Source organism: Prionailurus bengalensis, chromosome B4 (genome assembly GCF_016509475.1).
Source record: "Prionailurus bengalensis isolate Pbe53 chromosome B4, Fcat_Pben_1.1_paternal_pri, whole genome shotgun sequence".
Taxonomy (NCBI): Eukaryota; Metazoa; Chordata; class Mammalia; order Carnivora; family Felidae; genus Prionailurus; species Prionailurus bengalensis.
Window position 1 is genome coordinate 78,968,501 of NC_057358.1, and position 16,572 is coordinate 78,985,072.

General features: G+C 48.0%; 1 protein-coding gene and 1 pseudogene across 1 annotated transcript; one reads left to right on the forward strand and one right to left on the reverse strand.

Annotated features, from left to right (window-relative positions):
* Positions 1-502: 502 nt before the first annotated feature.
* LOC122473620 lies at positions 503-1,114 on the forward strand (annotated as a pseudogene).
* Positions 1,115-5,520: 4,406 nt separating this feature from the next.
* LOC122473453 (keratin, type II cytoskeletal 2 oral-like) lies at positions 5,521-15,743 on the reverse strand. The gene is made up of 9 exons (XM_043564024.1): positions 15,129-15,743; positions 13,127-13,347; positions 11,367-11,427; positions 10,583-10,678; positions 9,818-9,982; positions 9,583-9,708; positions 8,507-8,727; positions 6,829-6,863; positions 5,521-6,409 (listed from the first exon to the last, which is right to left on the reverse strand). Exons 1-9 carry the CDS (start codon positions 15,741-15,743, stop codon positions 6,069-6,071), a joined length of 1,881 nt encoding a protein of 626 aa, XP_043419959.1. The 3' UTR covers positions 5,521-6,068.
* Positions 15,744-16,572: the final 829 nt, after the last annotated feature.

Sequence of the window (16,572 nt, forward strand, 5' to 3'; positions counted from 1 at the left end):
ACCAAAATGACTATCCAAAGAGAAAATGGACTGCACAGAGACAATTCACAGAAAATGAAAATTAAATAGCTAATAAATGTATTCATAATGTTCAATCTCATTAGCAATCAAAGAAATGAAAATCAAACCAAGAAAATTGTCGAACACTTTAAAAAGAATACTGCAGTATTCATGCAGCTGGAGAAACAAAAAGTCTTACGCATTACCTGTAAAAGTACCAGCTGGCATACTCTTTCTGAACAGTAGTTTGACAATATAAATCATAATTTTAAAGTGGCCTAGCAACTCCACATCTAGGAAGTTATCTTAAAGAATGAATAGGACAAGTGTTCAGAGACACGTGTGTTCATTGCAGCGATGTTTATTATTGTGGAAAAAGTGGACATAACATAGGCAACAAAATGTGCTATATCCACATAATGGAAATTGTGCACTCATTAGGAATGATAACCTCGGCCACTGTGACAGGAGGCAGGGCGTGGCTCCTGGAAGTCATGGGGCCATGGGGCCCCGGTGCAGGGCAGCTGGGCAGAGCATGGAGGCCTCTGGGCCCGAGCACAGGTGCAGACTCACCGGCCTCAGACTCCAGGGAGGCCGACCAGCCACTAGCCAGGGTGGAATGGAGGCTGCAGAAGTCTTGGAAGAAGAGAGCTTTGCACTGTCCACCTCTTCCGCCTCTGAAGCTGAATTTGCTGCTGTGGTTGGATCTATCGAGGACATTGTCATGGATGCAGAGTTCCAAGTACTGCAAAGAAATTTCATGGACAGATACTACCAGGAGTTTGGAGACATGGAAGAGAATAAACTCACCTACACACCCATCTTTAATGAATACCTCTCTTTGGTAGAAAAGTATATTGAAGAACTGCAGCTGACAGGGATTCTGGGATTCAACATGGCTGCTTTCACAGCAACATTAAAGCACCATAAAGATGAGATGGCTGATGACCTATTCGACATGCTGCTCACATTTACAGACTTTCTGACATTTAAATAGATATTTCTAGACTACAGAGCAGAAAAAGAAGGCTGAGGACTGGTCTTAAGCAGTGGCTTAATAGTGACTTTGTTGTGCAAATCCTCTTCGGTGGCAGCTTCCCAGAACAACCCCTAGCACTAGCTCCCACCTGTGGGTAATGGCGGCCTTCTGGACAACATGGGCCCAATAGGCCAGGGGAGGGTTGCTCCTGATGACTGGAGACCACACCCTGGAAAGACTGACTCTTTTCTGCAACTGTTTATTAATGTTAGGTATTGATGGGTTGAAAAGATAATTACCTGATGCTCCCAGGACTTCTCTTTTTCCTGAAATACTTTCTTCTATTCAATAACCCCTAGTACTCCTGCCAAAGTAGACACCTCTCTCAGGTGTTTCGGAGAGTCAGACTGCTCTGGGACAAACACTATGTCAAGCATTTCATCTAGAAGGCCCCTTCCCCCGGAATACGTGTTCCTGTGACAACCAAGAGGAACAACACCATCGTAAACTCTCCCTGTCTGCAATACCACAGGCAGGTTTTGCATAAATCTCCCCCTGCTCACAGCTCTTTCACTTGATTGAGAGTTTCAGTCCTTCAAACCCAGTGACCCACCTGTGTGGAGTTTTTTACTATTTAGGAATGCTTATCTATGGTGTTAAAACAGCTGGCCCTGTCTTCAGATTTCTGAAACTCCTATTTTCAGCCCACCATCATGGGAAAATTAGAACTAGTCTTGGCTATGGGAATAAACTAAAACATGATGTCTTTTACCCAAAAGCTACATGTGAAAATCAACTCTTAGTCTTGGGTTTACAGTTCTTTTATCACTATCTTCTTCTAGTCTTGATGGAGTCCTACTGCGGCAAAAGAAGCCTTTTTTTAAAAAATAAGAATCATTTTTGAAAAAAACATTTTTATAGATGAATACTCACACTAATCTGGCAGATTTAATCTTAGAATTTCTTTAATTATCCAGTTAAAGATCTAAGTATTAAATGGTTGTACTTTTTTTTTTAAGTTTATTTATTGATTTTGAGAGAGAAGAAGGGAGACTCGGGAGGGACAGGGAGAGAGGAAGAGAGAGAGAATCCCAAGCAGGCTCCGCACTGCCAGCACAGAACCTGATGTGGGGTTCAAACTCATGAACCATGAGATCATGACCTGAGCCAAAACCAAGAGCTGGATGTTCAACCAACTGAACCACCTAGGCTCCCCTAAATATTTGTACTTTTTAGTTGTTAGCACTATGAAGGCAAAAATACTTTCTTCATTGGAGTTACTATTTTACTGAATATCAGCGAATATATACTATAGTCTGGAAACAGACTAAAGTTATCCTTTTCTTATTGCATATTAAGTATTTATGCAGATGTGCTTAAAATCCTTCCTGTATAAATTACTTTGCTAGGTTTTGGGTTGGGGTTAGAATGAGTTTGGTAAAAATGTGATTCTCCAAGCTCTGCCCTTCCAGCTCTCTTCTTCTCCCTGCCAAAGTGGTATTCATTGGTCTAACTCGGTCTGAATAGGAAGGGATAGCAAAGAGCTTTAATGGCCTCTGTCTGGCTTAGGTTAGTAAAATGTTTGGTAGAATATTAATGACCAGAAAACATGTATGTCACACCTTTAGAAAGAAGGAAAAAATAGTAATTTAATTCCCAATGTGTACCTTTGGTTTTTTTTTTTAACTAAAAATAAGAAACTGCACTGAAAAAGAAAATCTCCATCTACATTGGTTGTTATGGTAAGATACTATTTGGTAAGTTTCTTCCCAGCTAGACTGTAAACTCGATGAGAGCAGAGACTGTATGTGTTCTCCACTCTATTCCTGAGCCTGGCAAAGTGTCTGGAGAATGATAGGATCTCACTCTAGTGTCGACTCGCTTAATGGATAAATTCCACAATAGATTAAGTGAAAAATCAGGTTACAAAGCAACATGTATTTTAAGGCCCTATTGTGTAAAAGATGATATATTTACATGTACCTATCCATATGTATGTGTGTGCGTGCATGTGCATGCATACACATAGGAAAATGTCACAGGATTGTGGAATTATAGATGATCTCTCTTTTCCTTTTTTTTTTTAACTTTGCTAAATTTTATGCATTTTTTGCTACAGGTATGTGCTGTTTTTGTAATCTAGAGGAAGACCTTTAGAAGAAGAGGGAAAGAGTGGGGGATAAAGAATAAAAGATAAAAGATGGAGAATGAAAAAACAGTTGCCTCCAGGAGACAGATTGTTTAATCCTAAAGACGTAACTGGTAGGATTTCAAGCTTCAATTTGGAAAGGCTCCTGTCACCTCTCTGACCATTACATAAAGGTGAATACTACCTACTCTATATACCCTGGCTACCTTCAGAAGCAAAGAGCTGCCCCAGCTCTGTCTTCACATGGGAGATGGATTTGAGGGATTCTTCATGGCTCAGAAAGCTCAGAATTGCCAGCTTTCCATATTAGAGATATTCCATCCTCTCCAACCCTTAGCCTGGCCTCAGACATGGTGCCCTCACCTTGGAAGCTTCCCTGCTTCACCGGCACATGGTTTAGTCCCAGCCTGTATCAAGAACATGAAATGTGATGCTAGCCCTAGAATTCTCCTGGGCTTTGGTCTGGACATCTGCCCTGTAACCTTGCCCCACCTCCATGTTGCCCAGACTCTCCTTCCCAGGACTGCTCCAGGCTTCTGCTCCAACATACATTGATTGACCCCCCACTCCCCTGATTCCAAGTATCCTGTAGTCTTTTGCCAACTCCCTCCATAGCCCCCTTGCAAGAGCTCATAAGAAGGTACCAGGCTCTCACTGTCAACTTTCAGCTTCATCCTGCCTTGGAGTGTGACCTATTCTGGGGTGGAGGGAAGTCCTACTCTCATTACTCTCTTCATTCTTTCAGTTGACCCCCAAACTTTCACTGTGTGCCCCACATACTTTGCAAGGCCCAAGACAGCACTCAGGAACAAGCTCTCCATACGTGGAATGGATGGATAAGAGACTGAGTGGCCATCCCCAAACCCTGCTGCTTCAGTCTTATGAGAGCTGGGTTAGTCCAGTGCAGTCAGCCTCTACCTGGAAAGTTAGGCAGCACAAGGAGCAGAGCATCTGGGGTGTCTTCCTAGGGATTGGTGATGCTTCTTGTAATGTCTCTAAAAGGCCAGTAAGAGCAGCAATACAGAATAGACTGTTCTACTTGCACAGTACCTAGAGCTATGCCAAGGGTATATGGGGAAGGAGCTACCTCCTGCCAGCAGGCCTTGAAAGGATAGGCAAGGATTTATTACACTCTCAAGTGTAGGAACTTTAAAATTAGATTCCTCCAAGGCTTGAGACCAGGTCTGCTATATTTTGGAGATCAGATGGGGTAGAGCGTAGAAGATCAGATCAGACACAAGAACATGGAGGCCAGGTCCTGGTACTTTTCTTGGACCATCAGATAAATGTACAGATGACCTCTCATTAGTCCAGCTCTGATCTGACTTTGGGAGGTGTGGGGAGATAATGTATGATCTACAGTGACCATGCTCAAAGGCATTTTACCATGCTCAAAGGCATGCAGATGGGATTGGATTTGGGAGTCGGGGAAGGAACAGAGACTCCACTGAAGTTCTCAGTTTCCTGGTTTCCTTCAGTGGCTGTCTCATTGCCCCTCTCCTCCCCAGGTTTAGGTTTCAGCTTCCTGAGAACAGCTGGGAAATGCCAGTATAGAGCGAGTATGCATCTTCCTCAATCCTAATTTTTCATCCATGTGGAGAGAATTCCACTAGTGGCTCTACTACTCTCTCTCTCTTGCCTGATGTGAGTTTGGAAGGAAGGAAGGGCATGCATAGCTTTGTCCCTTCATCTCTCAAGATCGGACTACCCAAAGCAAGCTTATGCTTTGCTCTCCTATGTCCCATGAGGCGTCTGAACCCATAGGAAGGCTACAATGACCCTATATTGTGTCTGCCCAGGTAGGAAATCTGGTCTAATCCTGAGGTCCTATAAATGAACCCCATCCCACCAGAGATATAAACAGTATTCTCCAGTATCTGCTTTGCTGATAATAAAGGCAATATTGGCTCTCCATTTGCTCATTCCTTTGTCTTATTTTTTAATTGGCTCAGAATCTGGTCTGGGAAAAGAGGCTGTCATGCATTGACCTCTTCAGACTCTAGGAGCTGTGTTTGCAGAAAGAGAATTTGCTGTGTCTGGCCAGCATGGGATTTGGAGCAAAAGAGCCACGGTCCCAGGAGAATCTCTTCCCTTGATGAACTGCAAAACCCTCTTTTTCCAAGACTGGATCCCAGAGGTCTGCTCAGAGGCAGGAGGATGGATGGGAAGACTTCCATGGGAGTGGAGGGGTCTTCGCTTAAGCAACATAAATACTCTTGGGCAGACCTATCACAAGAACCCAGCCAAATGGATAAAGGAGAAGCTAAGACTATTGAGCATCCCTTATACCTACCATAACTTCTGGAAGACCACCAACCACACCTAATTTCTCTCCTCTCTTGGACCTCAGTTTATTCTATGACTCCCTGAATGAAAGCCAAACACCAGAATGTGAAATACAGTGCAATTTATTGAGAAAAGAAAGTGCAACATAATCATCACCAGAGGATCCACAGCTGGGGGAATTAAGGGGACAGAGGCAAGGTCAGGACATGATGCCAATGTGAAGAAGGCACCCTGAGAACCAACAGTCTAGAGAACTTGACCATTCACCCTCTAGCACCCCCGCCTCCTCAGCGGGGCTGAAACATGCCTACTTCAGACCATCGATCGACTCCCAGTGAGAAAGGGAGATGGGCCAGGGTAGGAACAGGCCAGGCTGGAAAAGCCCACAGTGGTATGGGCTCAGGTATTGCTACCGTCATCAGGAGCCATCACAGGCTCATCTGGGGGCATCATCCTCTGGGACTAGCAGCTGGACCTTCCTAGCCTAGGAGAGGTCTTGGGGATGGAGGAGCCAGGAAGAAGTTCAGCCCCTTCTCCGGGGAACTTGAGGAAAAGCGAGGCTGAGGTTGGCATTTGTTGATGCCAAGCAAAGTAGGAGGTGCTGTGGCAGGCCGAGAGGGATGCAGGTGGGCGTGGACACGTGACCCCAGAGGATCACTTGGAGCAGTGCTGGCTCGAGCTGGTGGTCTGGGAGAAGCGGATGCTGGTGCTGCCTCCACTGCCAGACTTATAGCTGCTGCCTCCCGAGGTCTGGATGCCACCAGAGGCGGATCCAATTCCACTCCGGCTCACAGAGCTGCTGCCTCCGCTGCTGAGCCTGCCCCCGTTGCTGCCACTCTGGTAGCCGCCGCTGCTGCCACCACTGAGCCCTCCATAGCCACCACTGCTGCCTCTGCTGCTGCTGCCGCCTCTGTAGCCACCGCTGCTGCTGGCACTGACCCCTCCGTGGCTTCCAGCAGAGCCGCTGCTGGTGCTGGTGACATTGCTGATCACCGCTGCAGAGAACAGGCACTCAATTCAGGCAAAAGCCTGGGTCTGCATCACAACTCTACCCTGCTTGGCTTGTGAATTGGAGGAAGGTGCTTAACTTCTCTGAGGCCTCAACTTGTAAATAAATGACAAGTGTGAGCCTGGCTCTCTGGCGTCCTTCCCCAAGAACAAGAGCCAGCAGCATCCATGGAAATTTCTGGTTCTCCAACCTAAGGAATTCCCCAAGACCATGGGCATTTTAGCTTTGGCCTTAGAGTTTCCCAGCCTATGTGAGGCGGGGAGTGTGTGGCCATGGCCCTAGCACTGTTTGGTGGCCTGGTCTCCTTGTATGGGCCAGCCTCTCCTGCTGTAGATCAGTCAGTGAAGGTGTCTCTGTGGCCACCCTTTTTGCAACCCAGGAGAGAATTTTTGAAGGGCTACTTACAAATGCACACGGCACTCTGACACTCTCCAGACATCCTACAAAGGAAGAGAAAGAGATGTGGACTATTTCTGCAATGAATCATTAGCCACAGAGCTGAGGGTTCATTACCTTGGGAGCCACGTTCCCCTATTTGCCCTACTAGAGGTCAAGCTCTCGGGGGAAGAAGGCTATTCCAAGTGTCTCTATGACCACATCTCCCCAGGAAAAGGAGCTTGTGGGGCCAGGGGATGGGGTTGAGGTGCTCAGAAGCTTCACCAGCCATCCTCCATTTCTCCATCTGTCTGCCCTCTTTCCCTTAGTTTCCAGAGCATCTGTTCCAGGCAAAGTGCTCAACTACCCAGCCCCCAGTTGGTTAGTCCTGCCTCACCACTCTTCCCCTACTGAGACCGTCTTTCTTCCTCCCTCACCCAGCCCTGGTTTTCTTCTGATTTTCCTCTCCCAGGAAGCCTTCTCCAGTGAGCCTTCCCGGGGTGGGGGTAGGGGTGGTGGTTCAAGGTAAGGTAAAATGTGAGAGGGGCTGACACTCAACACATGAGGAGCTTGAAAATGTCCTGCCCACACAGCCCATCTTTCTGTGCCTCATTCATGTTCATGGAGCAGGCACGTCCACACATCTGAGCAGACATGGAGTGTGTCTGCACCCCTTGCCAGTGTGGGCCCCCCTGTGGTCGACCACTCTGTCCTTATCCCACAATCCCCAGTACACATAGCACCATCTTCACTCTCACACCTGTCATTGATTTATTAAAAAAAAAAAATCCATAAGCTTCCTTCTCACCCCTGAGTTCTGCTTCCTCCATCAGATTGGGAGCTGCCTGAGGACAGAGGTTCAACACAGTATGCATGGAGCAACTAGTCAGCAGAAAGATCTCTCAATTCTTGACAATCCTTTGGCATTTGATATCCACTCCCTAAGCCCTTAACTGCTGCTTGATGCTGTGCTATTTTTCCAGAGTATGTGTGCATCGGCCACCTGCCCTGTGGACTCAGCCTCAGGGGTGGAAAGTTACAAGACTCTCTCTACTGTGCTGTCCAATATGGTAACTACTAGTGACATGAAGCTAGTCACATTTATTAAAATTAAATTAAGTATAAAACTCAGTTCCTCAGTTGCACTAACCATTAGTACTCAAGTGACTAATGGCTATGGTACTGGTGAGCACATAAAACATTTCTGTCATCTCAGGAAGTTCCAGGGGTACCTGGATGGCTCAGGTGATTAAGCGTGCAACTTTGGCTTAGGTCATGATCCCACAGTTAGTGAGTTTGGGCATCGCATTGGGGTCTCTGCTGTCAGTATAAAGCCTTCTTTGGATCCTCTGTCCCCCTCTCTCTCTGCCCCTCGCCACCTCAAAAATAAATAAACACTTTTTAAAAAGTTCCAGTGGACATCACTATAACTTTTGTCATAACCCCAAAGCACTTTTCCATACTCATTGCTCATAAGAATGATCAACAGAGCTGTGTAATACATATATCCATGGTAAATAGGAGAATTGGACGATCTTGATTGACAAAAAAAAAAAATGGGGGGGCACTTGAATCCTAAATTCTGTTGTTCAGGAGGTTCCTTACCCTGTGTCTGAGTTGTCCTCTCCAATCATCTTGCTCTCTTTCTTCATTATCAAAGGTCACTCTAAAATCCTATCTGGAGAATGCTGGCCCCACAGCCCCTCACCTGCATTCCTCGCCCTCCAGCAGCTTGCGGTAGGTGGCAATCTCCATGTCTAGGGCCAGCTTCACGTTCATCAACTCCTGGTAGTCCCGCAGCAGCCGGGCCAGGTCATCTTTGGCCTTCTGTAAGGCAGCCTGCAGCTCTTGGAGCTTTGCATTGGCGTCCTTGAGGGCCAGCTCCCCACGCTGCTCAGCTTCAGCGATGGCCACCTGCAGGTTGGCGTTCTGGGCCAGGAGGAGGTAGGAGACTAATTAGCATAGTGATCAAGAAACAGCTGATTTTTCCTGAAAGTTCTTTTCTCCATTCAGCATCCCTCCATCCCTTACCACAATGGCACATGCCCAGAAAACAGAAGTCCATTTTGCAATTGGTCTATTTATCTATGGCCCACTGAAACTAACTCCTGTCTCATCAAGAAAAGGAACACTGGGGCACCTGGGTGGCTCAGTCGGTTAAGTGTCCGACTTCAGCTCAGGTCATGATCTCACAGTTTGTGAGTTCAAGCCCCACGTCAGGGTCTGTGCTGACAGCTCGGAACCTGGAGCCTGCTTCAGATTCTGTGTCTCCTTCTCTCTCTCTGTCCCTCCCCCCACTTGTGTTCTGTCTCTGTCTCTCAAAAAAAAAAAATAAATGTAAAAAAAATTTTTTTTAAAGAAAAGGAACACTGATTCGCTGGTAAAGGCAGTAGTGGTAACTGGTAACTGGTTTTTTGCAAAACTGTTAAATACTCCCCTGCCTAATCAGTTTATTCCAGTGACACAAATTAGCCATTGAGGTAATGTGAAGCTCATGACCAATAGTTCATGGAAGGTAGATCCTACTGAGAACGGAGTGTTTAAGGCCCTCCCTACAATTGCAAGATTTGCTGGGAAAGCCAGCAGGAGCAACCATCTCTCCTTAGGGAACTTGGAAGATTTCCAAGGGAATCTCAGGGAGAATGGAGTCTCCCAGAGTCTGCTGTCCCACATGTGACACCATGGAAGGACAGAGAAAGCGCGTGGCAGAGGCACAATTGTTGCTACTCTTTCTCCCCATGGCCCAGAAGACCTCCAGGATCTCTCCAATAGGACCAGACCCACCTGCTTCTTAACATTCTCGATCTCGGCCCGCAGCCTCTGGATCATCCTGTTGAGCTCCATGATCTCACTCTTAGTGTTCTTGAGGTCATCTCCATGCCTGCCGGCCGTGGTCTGCAGCTCCCCAAGCTGACAGAGGGGAAACCAATCAACATAGCTTCACAAAGTGTTAGAATATTCTTGATGAAGGTCAGCGGGACCTAAACCTAGAGTATGCAGGCAAGGAGAGGGCTCCCACCTTGGTCTGGTACAGAGCCTCAGCCTCTGCCTTGCTCCTCTGGGCAATTTCCTCATACTGGGCCTTGACCTCGGCGATGATGCTGTCCAGGTCCAGGCAGCGGTTGTTGTCCATGGACAGGACCACGGACGTGTCACTGACATGACTCTGCATCTGAGACAGCTCCTATAGGGAACACGGATGGTCATTCTCACCATCCCTTGGCCCCAGGAGATGCTGGGAATGAATAAGTCCAAGAATCTTCTACCAGCAGAGATATCCCAAAAATGGGGCCAGGAATGGAACAGTCAGAAAAATAAGCTTGCATTTCAGGCCTGGCTAGAGCCTAAAAGATGCCAGGCAACAAAGTTAAAGAAAAAAAGTAAATGTGCAAATAGAATAAGGTTGTCAGCCTGAGAGTATCAGTCAGTGAGTTCAACTGTGTGGGTTTCCAGGGGACTGGAGTAGGGAGGAGTGCTCTGAAGGAACTAGCTGTGATACTGGCATAGGAGCCAGAGGGAAGGTGTAGAACAAAAAGGGCTGAGGACAGAAGGAAAACAAAGAAGTCAGAGAGGGACCCTGGCCTTGTGGCCCAGGTCTATGCAGGCTGGGTAAGCTAAGTTAGCATTTCCCAGGTGGGGTGTAGCTGAGTTCCGAGCTCTGTTGCTGGTTTTGTGAGTGTTTTGCCCCTTAACTATCCCCTAAGGTCTTGCTTGGGAAGCATGCCAGAGAAGATGCAGGCAGGAAGGCTCTGGAGCTCAGCAAACCAAGAAATCAAGGAATCACCATCTCATAGAGGGTCCTCAGGAAGTTCAGTTCATCTGTCAGGCTGTCCACCTTGGCCTGTAGCTCCACCTTGTTCATGTACGCAGCATCCACATCCTGCGAGGTGTGCAGACGGGCAGTCAGACACCCAAAAGAATGACCCGCAGCCCCCTTACCACCCACAGCTCTTTCCTAAGCCTTTGTCCCTCCTCTTGTCCCTCCCCTGTCCTCCCCCTAATTTCCACTTCTCACCTTCCCTCTTAATAGAAAATCAAAGTGGTTTTCTTCCCTTTAGTTGCTTTGACCAACAAAACCCTGATGCTTTAACAAAATATAAACCATATTAGCCAGGCATGGAGTATGGGTAGATAAATCACATTTATCTAACATGTGACTTCGGAGGTTTGGTACCAGGTAACCAGCCTTCTGAATAGAAAGGAGGATATTCTATTCTTCTCACTACTTCATCTTTACAATCAAGTCAGCTGCAAATATTGGCTGATTGTTCTTATTAATACCATCCAGGGTACCCTGTAGGCTGCAAACCTTGATTAATGCTACACATAAATTCTTCATTATTTGTTCGCATTACTGATCAGTTCATTAGTCACAGTGACATTGTAAGGCGTCTTTCCTCACCAATAACCTATTTAGAGCTGTTTCCTTCGTTTCCAAAACTGTCAGGAAAAATATAAACCCCACACCCAGCATAGGGTCACTGTGCCCCAGAGCTGCTGGCTCTGCTGACTCCATGAGGGTGGTGCCCAGAAATAGAGCCTTGATCTGTTCCTCCCCACTTGCTCACCTTCTTGAGCCCCACAAACTCATTCTCAGCCGCATTGCGCTTGTTGATCTCATCTTCATATCTGGGACAGAAAGAAGCACACATTTGGACAGTGACATTCCAGAAATAAAAAAAAAAAATTGATTCTCATCAAATTGATTCTGGAAGATTCTCATCCAGAATCTTCTCACCAGGGGACAGGACCAGCTTCATGGGCGTGTGACCTGTGCAGTTTACACAGGTCCCTGGGTTCAGGAAGTCCTAACAGTTTAATGTTCTGCTGGCACCAACCCGATTTTTTAACAAGGGCCCTGCATTTTCGTTGTGCACTGAGCCCCTAGAATTACATACATAACCCATCCTGCTTGGAGACCTTTCAAAGCTCAGGCGGCTGCCTCGTTCTCCTTCCTCCAAGCCCAGGTAACAGGCTGAAGTGTGGGGAGATGGGAGGGGGAGGAGGGGAGGAGGGGAGGAGGGGAGGAGGGGAGGAGGGGAGGAGGGGAGGCGGGGAGGAGGCGCCAGGGGCGTGACTTCTTGTCTGGCTGTGACAAAGGTCACAAAGCGCCATGTGTGTACGTGAGACCCAGAGAGGTATTTGCTCAGACTGGGTGCTTCTGCCTCTGCCCTCTCTGTTTCTCTTTCCATTAAGAGTTGTTTCTTACAGGAATTTGGGTTAAGAATGAACTCATGTCTCCTGAATGCACCAGAGTTATGAGATTCCTGCTCGTTAATGACTAAAATCTCACCCAAAGGGTCTGGATCTCATGAAGACTGAAAATGGAATGATTCCAGGAGAAAAGGTTTCTGGGCAACGTCAATCTGAGTTGCCACTGGATTCCCAGAGCTCAGCACTGAGCCTCGCACAGAGCGGTGCCTGCCAGATTTGTGCAGTTGACCCAAGATGGGGCTTCCTGGAAACGGGTGAACCCACCCCTGTGGGTCCTGACCCCATAGATATCTGGAGCTCCCTCCTCACCTCACAGACCTCAGAGGGTATCAACTACAACCCCAGACATGCAGGACAAGGTCGATTGAAGCTACAGAAACAGAGTACTAGACTGGACACATTGAAAGAGTGTTTTACAGGGGCGCCTGGGTGGCTCAGTCGGTTGAGCGTCCGACTTCGGCTCAGGTCACAATCTCGCGGTTCGTGAGTTCGAGCCCCGCGTCAGGCTCTGGGCTGATGGCTCAGAGCCTGGAGCCAGCTTCCGATTCTGTGTCTCCCTCTCTCTCTGCCCCTCCCCCATTCATGCTGTTTCTCTCTGTCTCAAAAATAAATAAACATTAAAAAAAATTAAAAAAAAAAAAAAAAGAAAGAGTGTTTTACAAAGTGTGGCCCTAGACCATCTGCCAGGTGGTCTCCCCCCTGGGAACCATGGGGCACTAGACTCCTGGGACCTGCCCCACACCTACTGATTCACAATATCTAGGTCTGGAGCACAGGAATATGTGTTTCTGACAAGCTTCCAAGGTGATTCCCATGTACAGTAAGTGTGGAGGGCTCTTCATCCCAAAACGTTTTTAATTCTGGGAAGATTCTCTCATCCACCTAAGTTAGTGTAGGAGGGGCCTGCCCAGAGCCTGAGAAACGTGTCAGAATCAGCCACCTAGAAGTCTCAGTTCCCACCCTCTGACCCCTTCCGCTTGGTCATGCCTCACTCAATAAGTCCATCCAAGAATATTGACTGAAGGTGCAGTCAGGGACAGTTAAAATCTCAAACCAGGGCTACACCTCCCTGCTAATCCCCTGGAAGGCGGAACTCCCCATTTGGGGCCCTCACTTCTTTTTGAAGTCCTCCACGAGGTCCTGCATGTTCTTCAGCTCTCCTTCCAGGTTCCCCCTCTCCCCCAGAACCAAATCCAACTGCCTGCGTAGGAAACTGATGTAGGATTCAAAGAGAGGCTCCAGGTTGTTGGGGCCTGAGCCAGTGCCTGTGGTCTGCTGCTGGAGCAGGTTCCACTTGGTCTCCAGGACCTTGTTCTGCTGCTCCAGGAACCGCACCTGCATCAGGTGAGAAAGACAAGGAGTCAGTCTCCTGAGATGGGCAAGTGGGGCCACGCAGCCCGAAGAGTAGAAAATGAACCCCGTTTTCCAATCAGCGATAGCCTCTGTTGTGTTGTGTTTTGTTTTTAACTTGGAAGAGTGAGAATTTAGACGAGGGAGAGCTAGAATGTTTATACCTAGTATCTTCACTTATTCTATTTCAGTTAATCCTCACAGCCACCTGTAAAGGAGGTGTTACTATATCCCCTCTGTAGACAAGGAAACAGAGTCTCAAACAGTTTAACTTGCCCAAAATGATGTGGCTACTACATGACAAAACTAAGGGTCACACCCAGCACTACCTTATTCTACTAGGATCCTTTGGAACACCTCTACAGGAGGCCAGCGTAAATAAAGTTATTTATAATTGTTTTTCAAGTGAACGTTTTACCTCCCTACAGGCAGTGAAAATAGTCAACAAGGTCTAACTTTTCCTAAATTGGGCCATATTGTCCCTAATTGTTTCCCCTTCCAGTTACTCAGCTTACAGCTGACTTGGGTTTAACTTCACACTCCCGGTTCATTCCCCCAGACCCAGCACACCTTTCCCTGCCCCAGCATAGACAGCTCGAATCAAGAAGGTGAGCCTGGGTGGCTCAGCTGGTTGGGCATCTGACTTCAGCTCTGGTCATGATCTTGCAGCTCATGAGTTCAAGCCCCACGTCGGGCTCTGTGCTGACAGCTCAGAGCCTGGGGCCTGCTTTGGATTCTGTGTCTCCCTCTTTCTCTGCCATGCTCCTGCTCATGCTCTGACTCTCTTTCACTCTCAAAAATAAACAAACATTTAGGGGCGCCTGGGTGGCGCAGTCGGTTAAGCGTCCAACTTCAGCCAGGTCTCGATCTCGCAGTCCGTGAGTTCGAGCCCCGCGTCGGGCTCTGGGCTGATGGCTCAGAGCCTGGAGCCTGTTTCTGATTCTGTGTCTCCCTCTCTCTCTGCCCCTCCCCCGTTCACTCTCTGTCCCAAAAATAAATAAACGTTGAAAAAAAAATTTTTTTAACAAAAATAAACAAACATTTAAGAAAAAAAAATTTATTTAAAGGTGAGTCAGTTGCTGAGACCCACCACTAAGAGATAGTTCCACAGTTCTTAGTAATGCAAGTTTGAGTTCCAGCTCAATTCCAGTTCAATTATCCAGAAGTTGCTTTGCAAGAGAAATTGAATGTTAGCTATAATAAGCTCATGGCTAATACCCCAGTCTTAAAAGGGAGAATGAGCATGTTTGGACCCTCACTTCATTTTCCCTAGTCCTATCCCTAGAAGGAAATTGGGAACTGGATTCCCTTTCCTTCCCCTGTTTCACAGCTAGGAAAACGGGGTCTGAAGAGCAAAAGAGTCATGTTCGCTGTCCTAAAGGGCCCAAGGCAGAACCAGGACAAGAAGCCAATACCTCAGGGGTGCCCAGGTGGCTCGGTTGGTTAAGAGTCCGACTTCAGCTCAGGTCATGATCTCACAGTTCATGAGTTTGAGCCCCACATCGGGCTCTGTGCTGACAGCTCAGAGCCTGGAGCCTGCTTCAGATTCTGTGTCTCCCTCCCTCTGCCCCTCCCCTGCTCATTCTCTCTCTCTCTCTCTCTCTCTCTCTCTCTCAAAAATAAATAAAACATTAAAAAAATTAGAAAAAAAAAAAAAGAAGAAGCCAATACCTCGCCTATGAGCCTGGCAGATCCTACTGGCATCTTTGTATACCAATCCCCTGGCAGCCAAAACCATCCACGCCACCTTTGAGCTTTGCCCTCACCTTGTCGATGAAGGAAGCGAACTTGTTGTTGAGGGTCTTGATCTGCTCCTTCTCCTGGGTCTTTACTTGCCCAATCTGGGGGTCGATTTCCACATTGAGGGGCTGCAGGAGGCTCTGGTTCACAGTCACTTCCTGGATTCCCCCAGGGAAGCCACTAGGACCAAAGCCACCGGGCCCACCAAAGCCACCGGGCCCACCAAAGCCACCAGGCCCACCAAAGCCACCAGCCCCTCCAAAGCCACCAGCTCCACCAAAGCCACCAGCCCCTCCAAAGCCACCAGCCCCTCCAAAGCCACCTCCCATTCCTCTGCCACCACCAAAGCCACCTCCATAGCCACCCCCAAAGCCACTGCCACAGCTGCTACGCCCTCCCCCAAAGCCACCAGCCCGGGAGCCACCAGCCACGCTGATGGAGATGCTCTTGTTGCCACCCAGGCTGTAGAGGCTGCGACTGCCAAAGCCACCCACACCACCCCGGAACCCGCAGGCCCCTCCGCTGGCTCTCCCCGAGCGGGCCACACAGCTCATCCTGCTGCTTCCTGAGACCACGGCAGAGCGACCCGAGAAGCCCTGGCTGCCGCCACTGAAGGACTTCTTGCAGACTTGTCTGTTCATGGTAAGAGAGCTTGGAGGTCAGCTAGCAATCCCTTAGCAAGAGCCTAGAGGGATGAAGGCAGAGGATGGGGACAGAGAAGAGGCTGGCCTTTATATACTGAGGAGTTAGGCTTGGCACAAGGAAAGGCAAGCAATTAGCTGAGAGTCATCTTGGGTTTGGTTTGCCTCCCAGGCAATAAGTTGCTTCTAGATTTGCAACACACCTCAAAACTAATCCTCTGGACCAAAATGACTTTGCTTTTTTAGCTTAATCACCCAAACTTGCCACAGCTGACAAAAGACAGGAGCTCTGCTCCCTCCCTTCCTGTGATCTCTTCAGGGGGCCTAGGGAACTCAGACAGCACCTGACCCAGCAGGATGAATTGGATTTTGACACCAGGGAATTAGGAGCCACTGAGCTCCATGACACAGGGGTAAGGACCAGACAACCTCTTCCATATGGGCTGAGTCCCTCCCTGTAATGCCAGAGTGTCGAAGCCCCAGTGACATGTCATCTGTGCCCACCTCTTCAGAGAAATATCCAGAGGAGGGCTTGGAGTGGGGGAAGTGGGGAGAAGAGGTGCACTGATCCCACAGAGTCCACTCTGGCACCACTTCAGTCAAACGCATCCATTTAAGCCAGCCTGTCATTTGAGATGAGCAGTGCTGCTCATGGCAAACAAAACAAAGATAAAATGACCCATGGGAAAAGTGAGGGTCATATTTGAAGCAAACAAGTATAAGGCTTGGGAAGAGGACAAAGACAGGCGCAGGGAGGAGCCTCAGACCAAGCTCCTCCACCACCACCCTTGACCCACAGCAGGTGATTTCCGGATCCAGAAGCAAGAGA

Bases quoted from the DNA above. Each gene is read 5' to 3' on its own strand.
- LOC122473453 (XM_043564024.1), bottom strand. From the start codon at position 15,743: ATGAACAGACAAGTCTGCAAGAAGTCCTTCAGTGGCGGCAGCCAGGGC. The intron at 9,709-9,817 runs GTGGGAGCCCTC...CCCCTCTGTCAG, and splicing joins AGGCTCTGTACCAGACCAAG to CTTGGGGAGCTGCAGACCAC. The intron at 8,728-9,582 runs GTGGGTCTGGTC...CTCCTGGCCCAG, and splicing joins TCGAGAATGTTAAGAAGCAG to AACGCCAACCTGCAGGTGGC.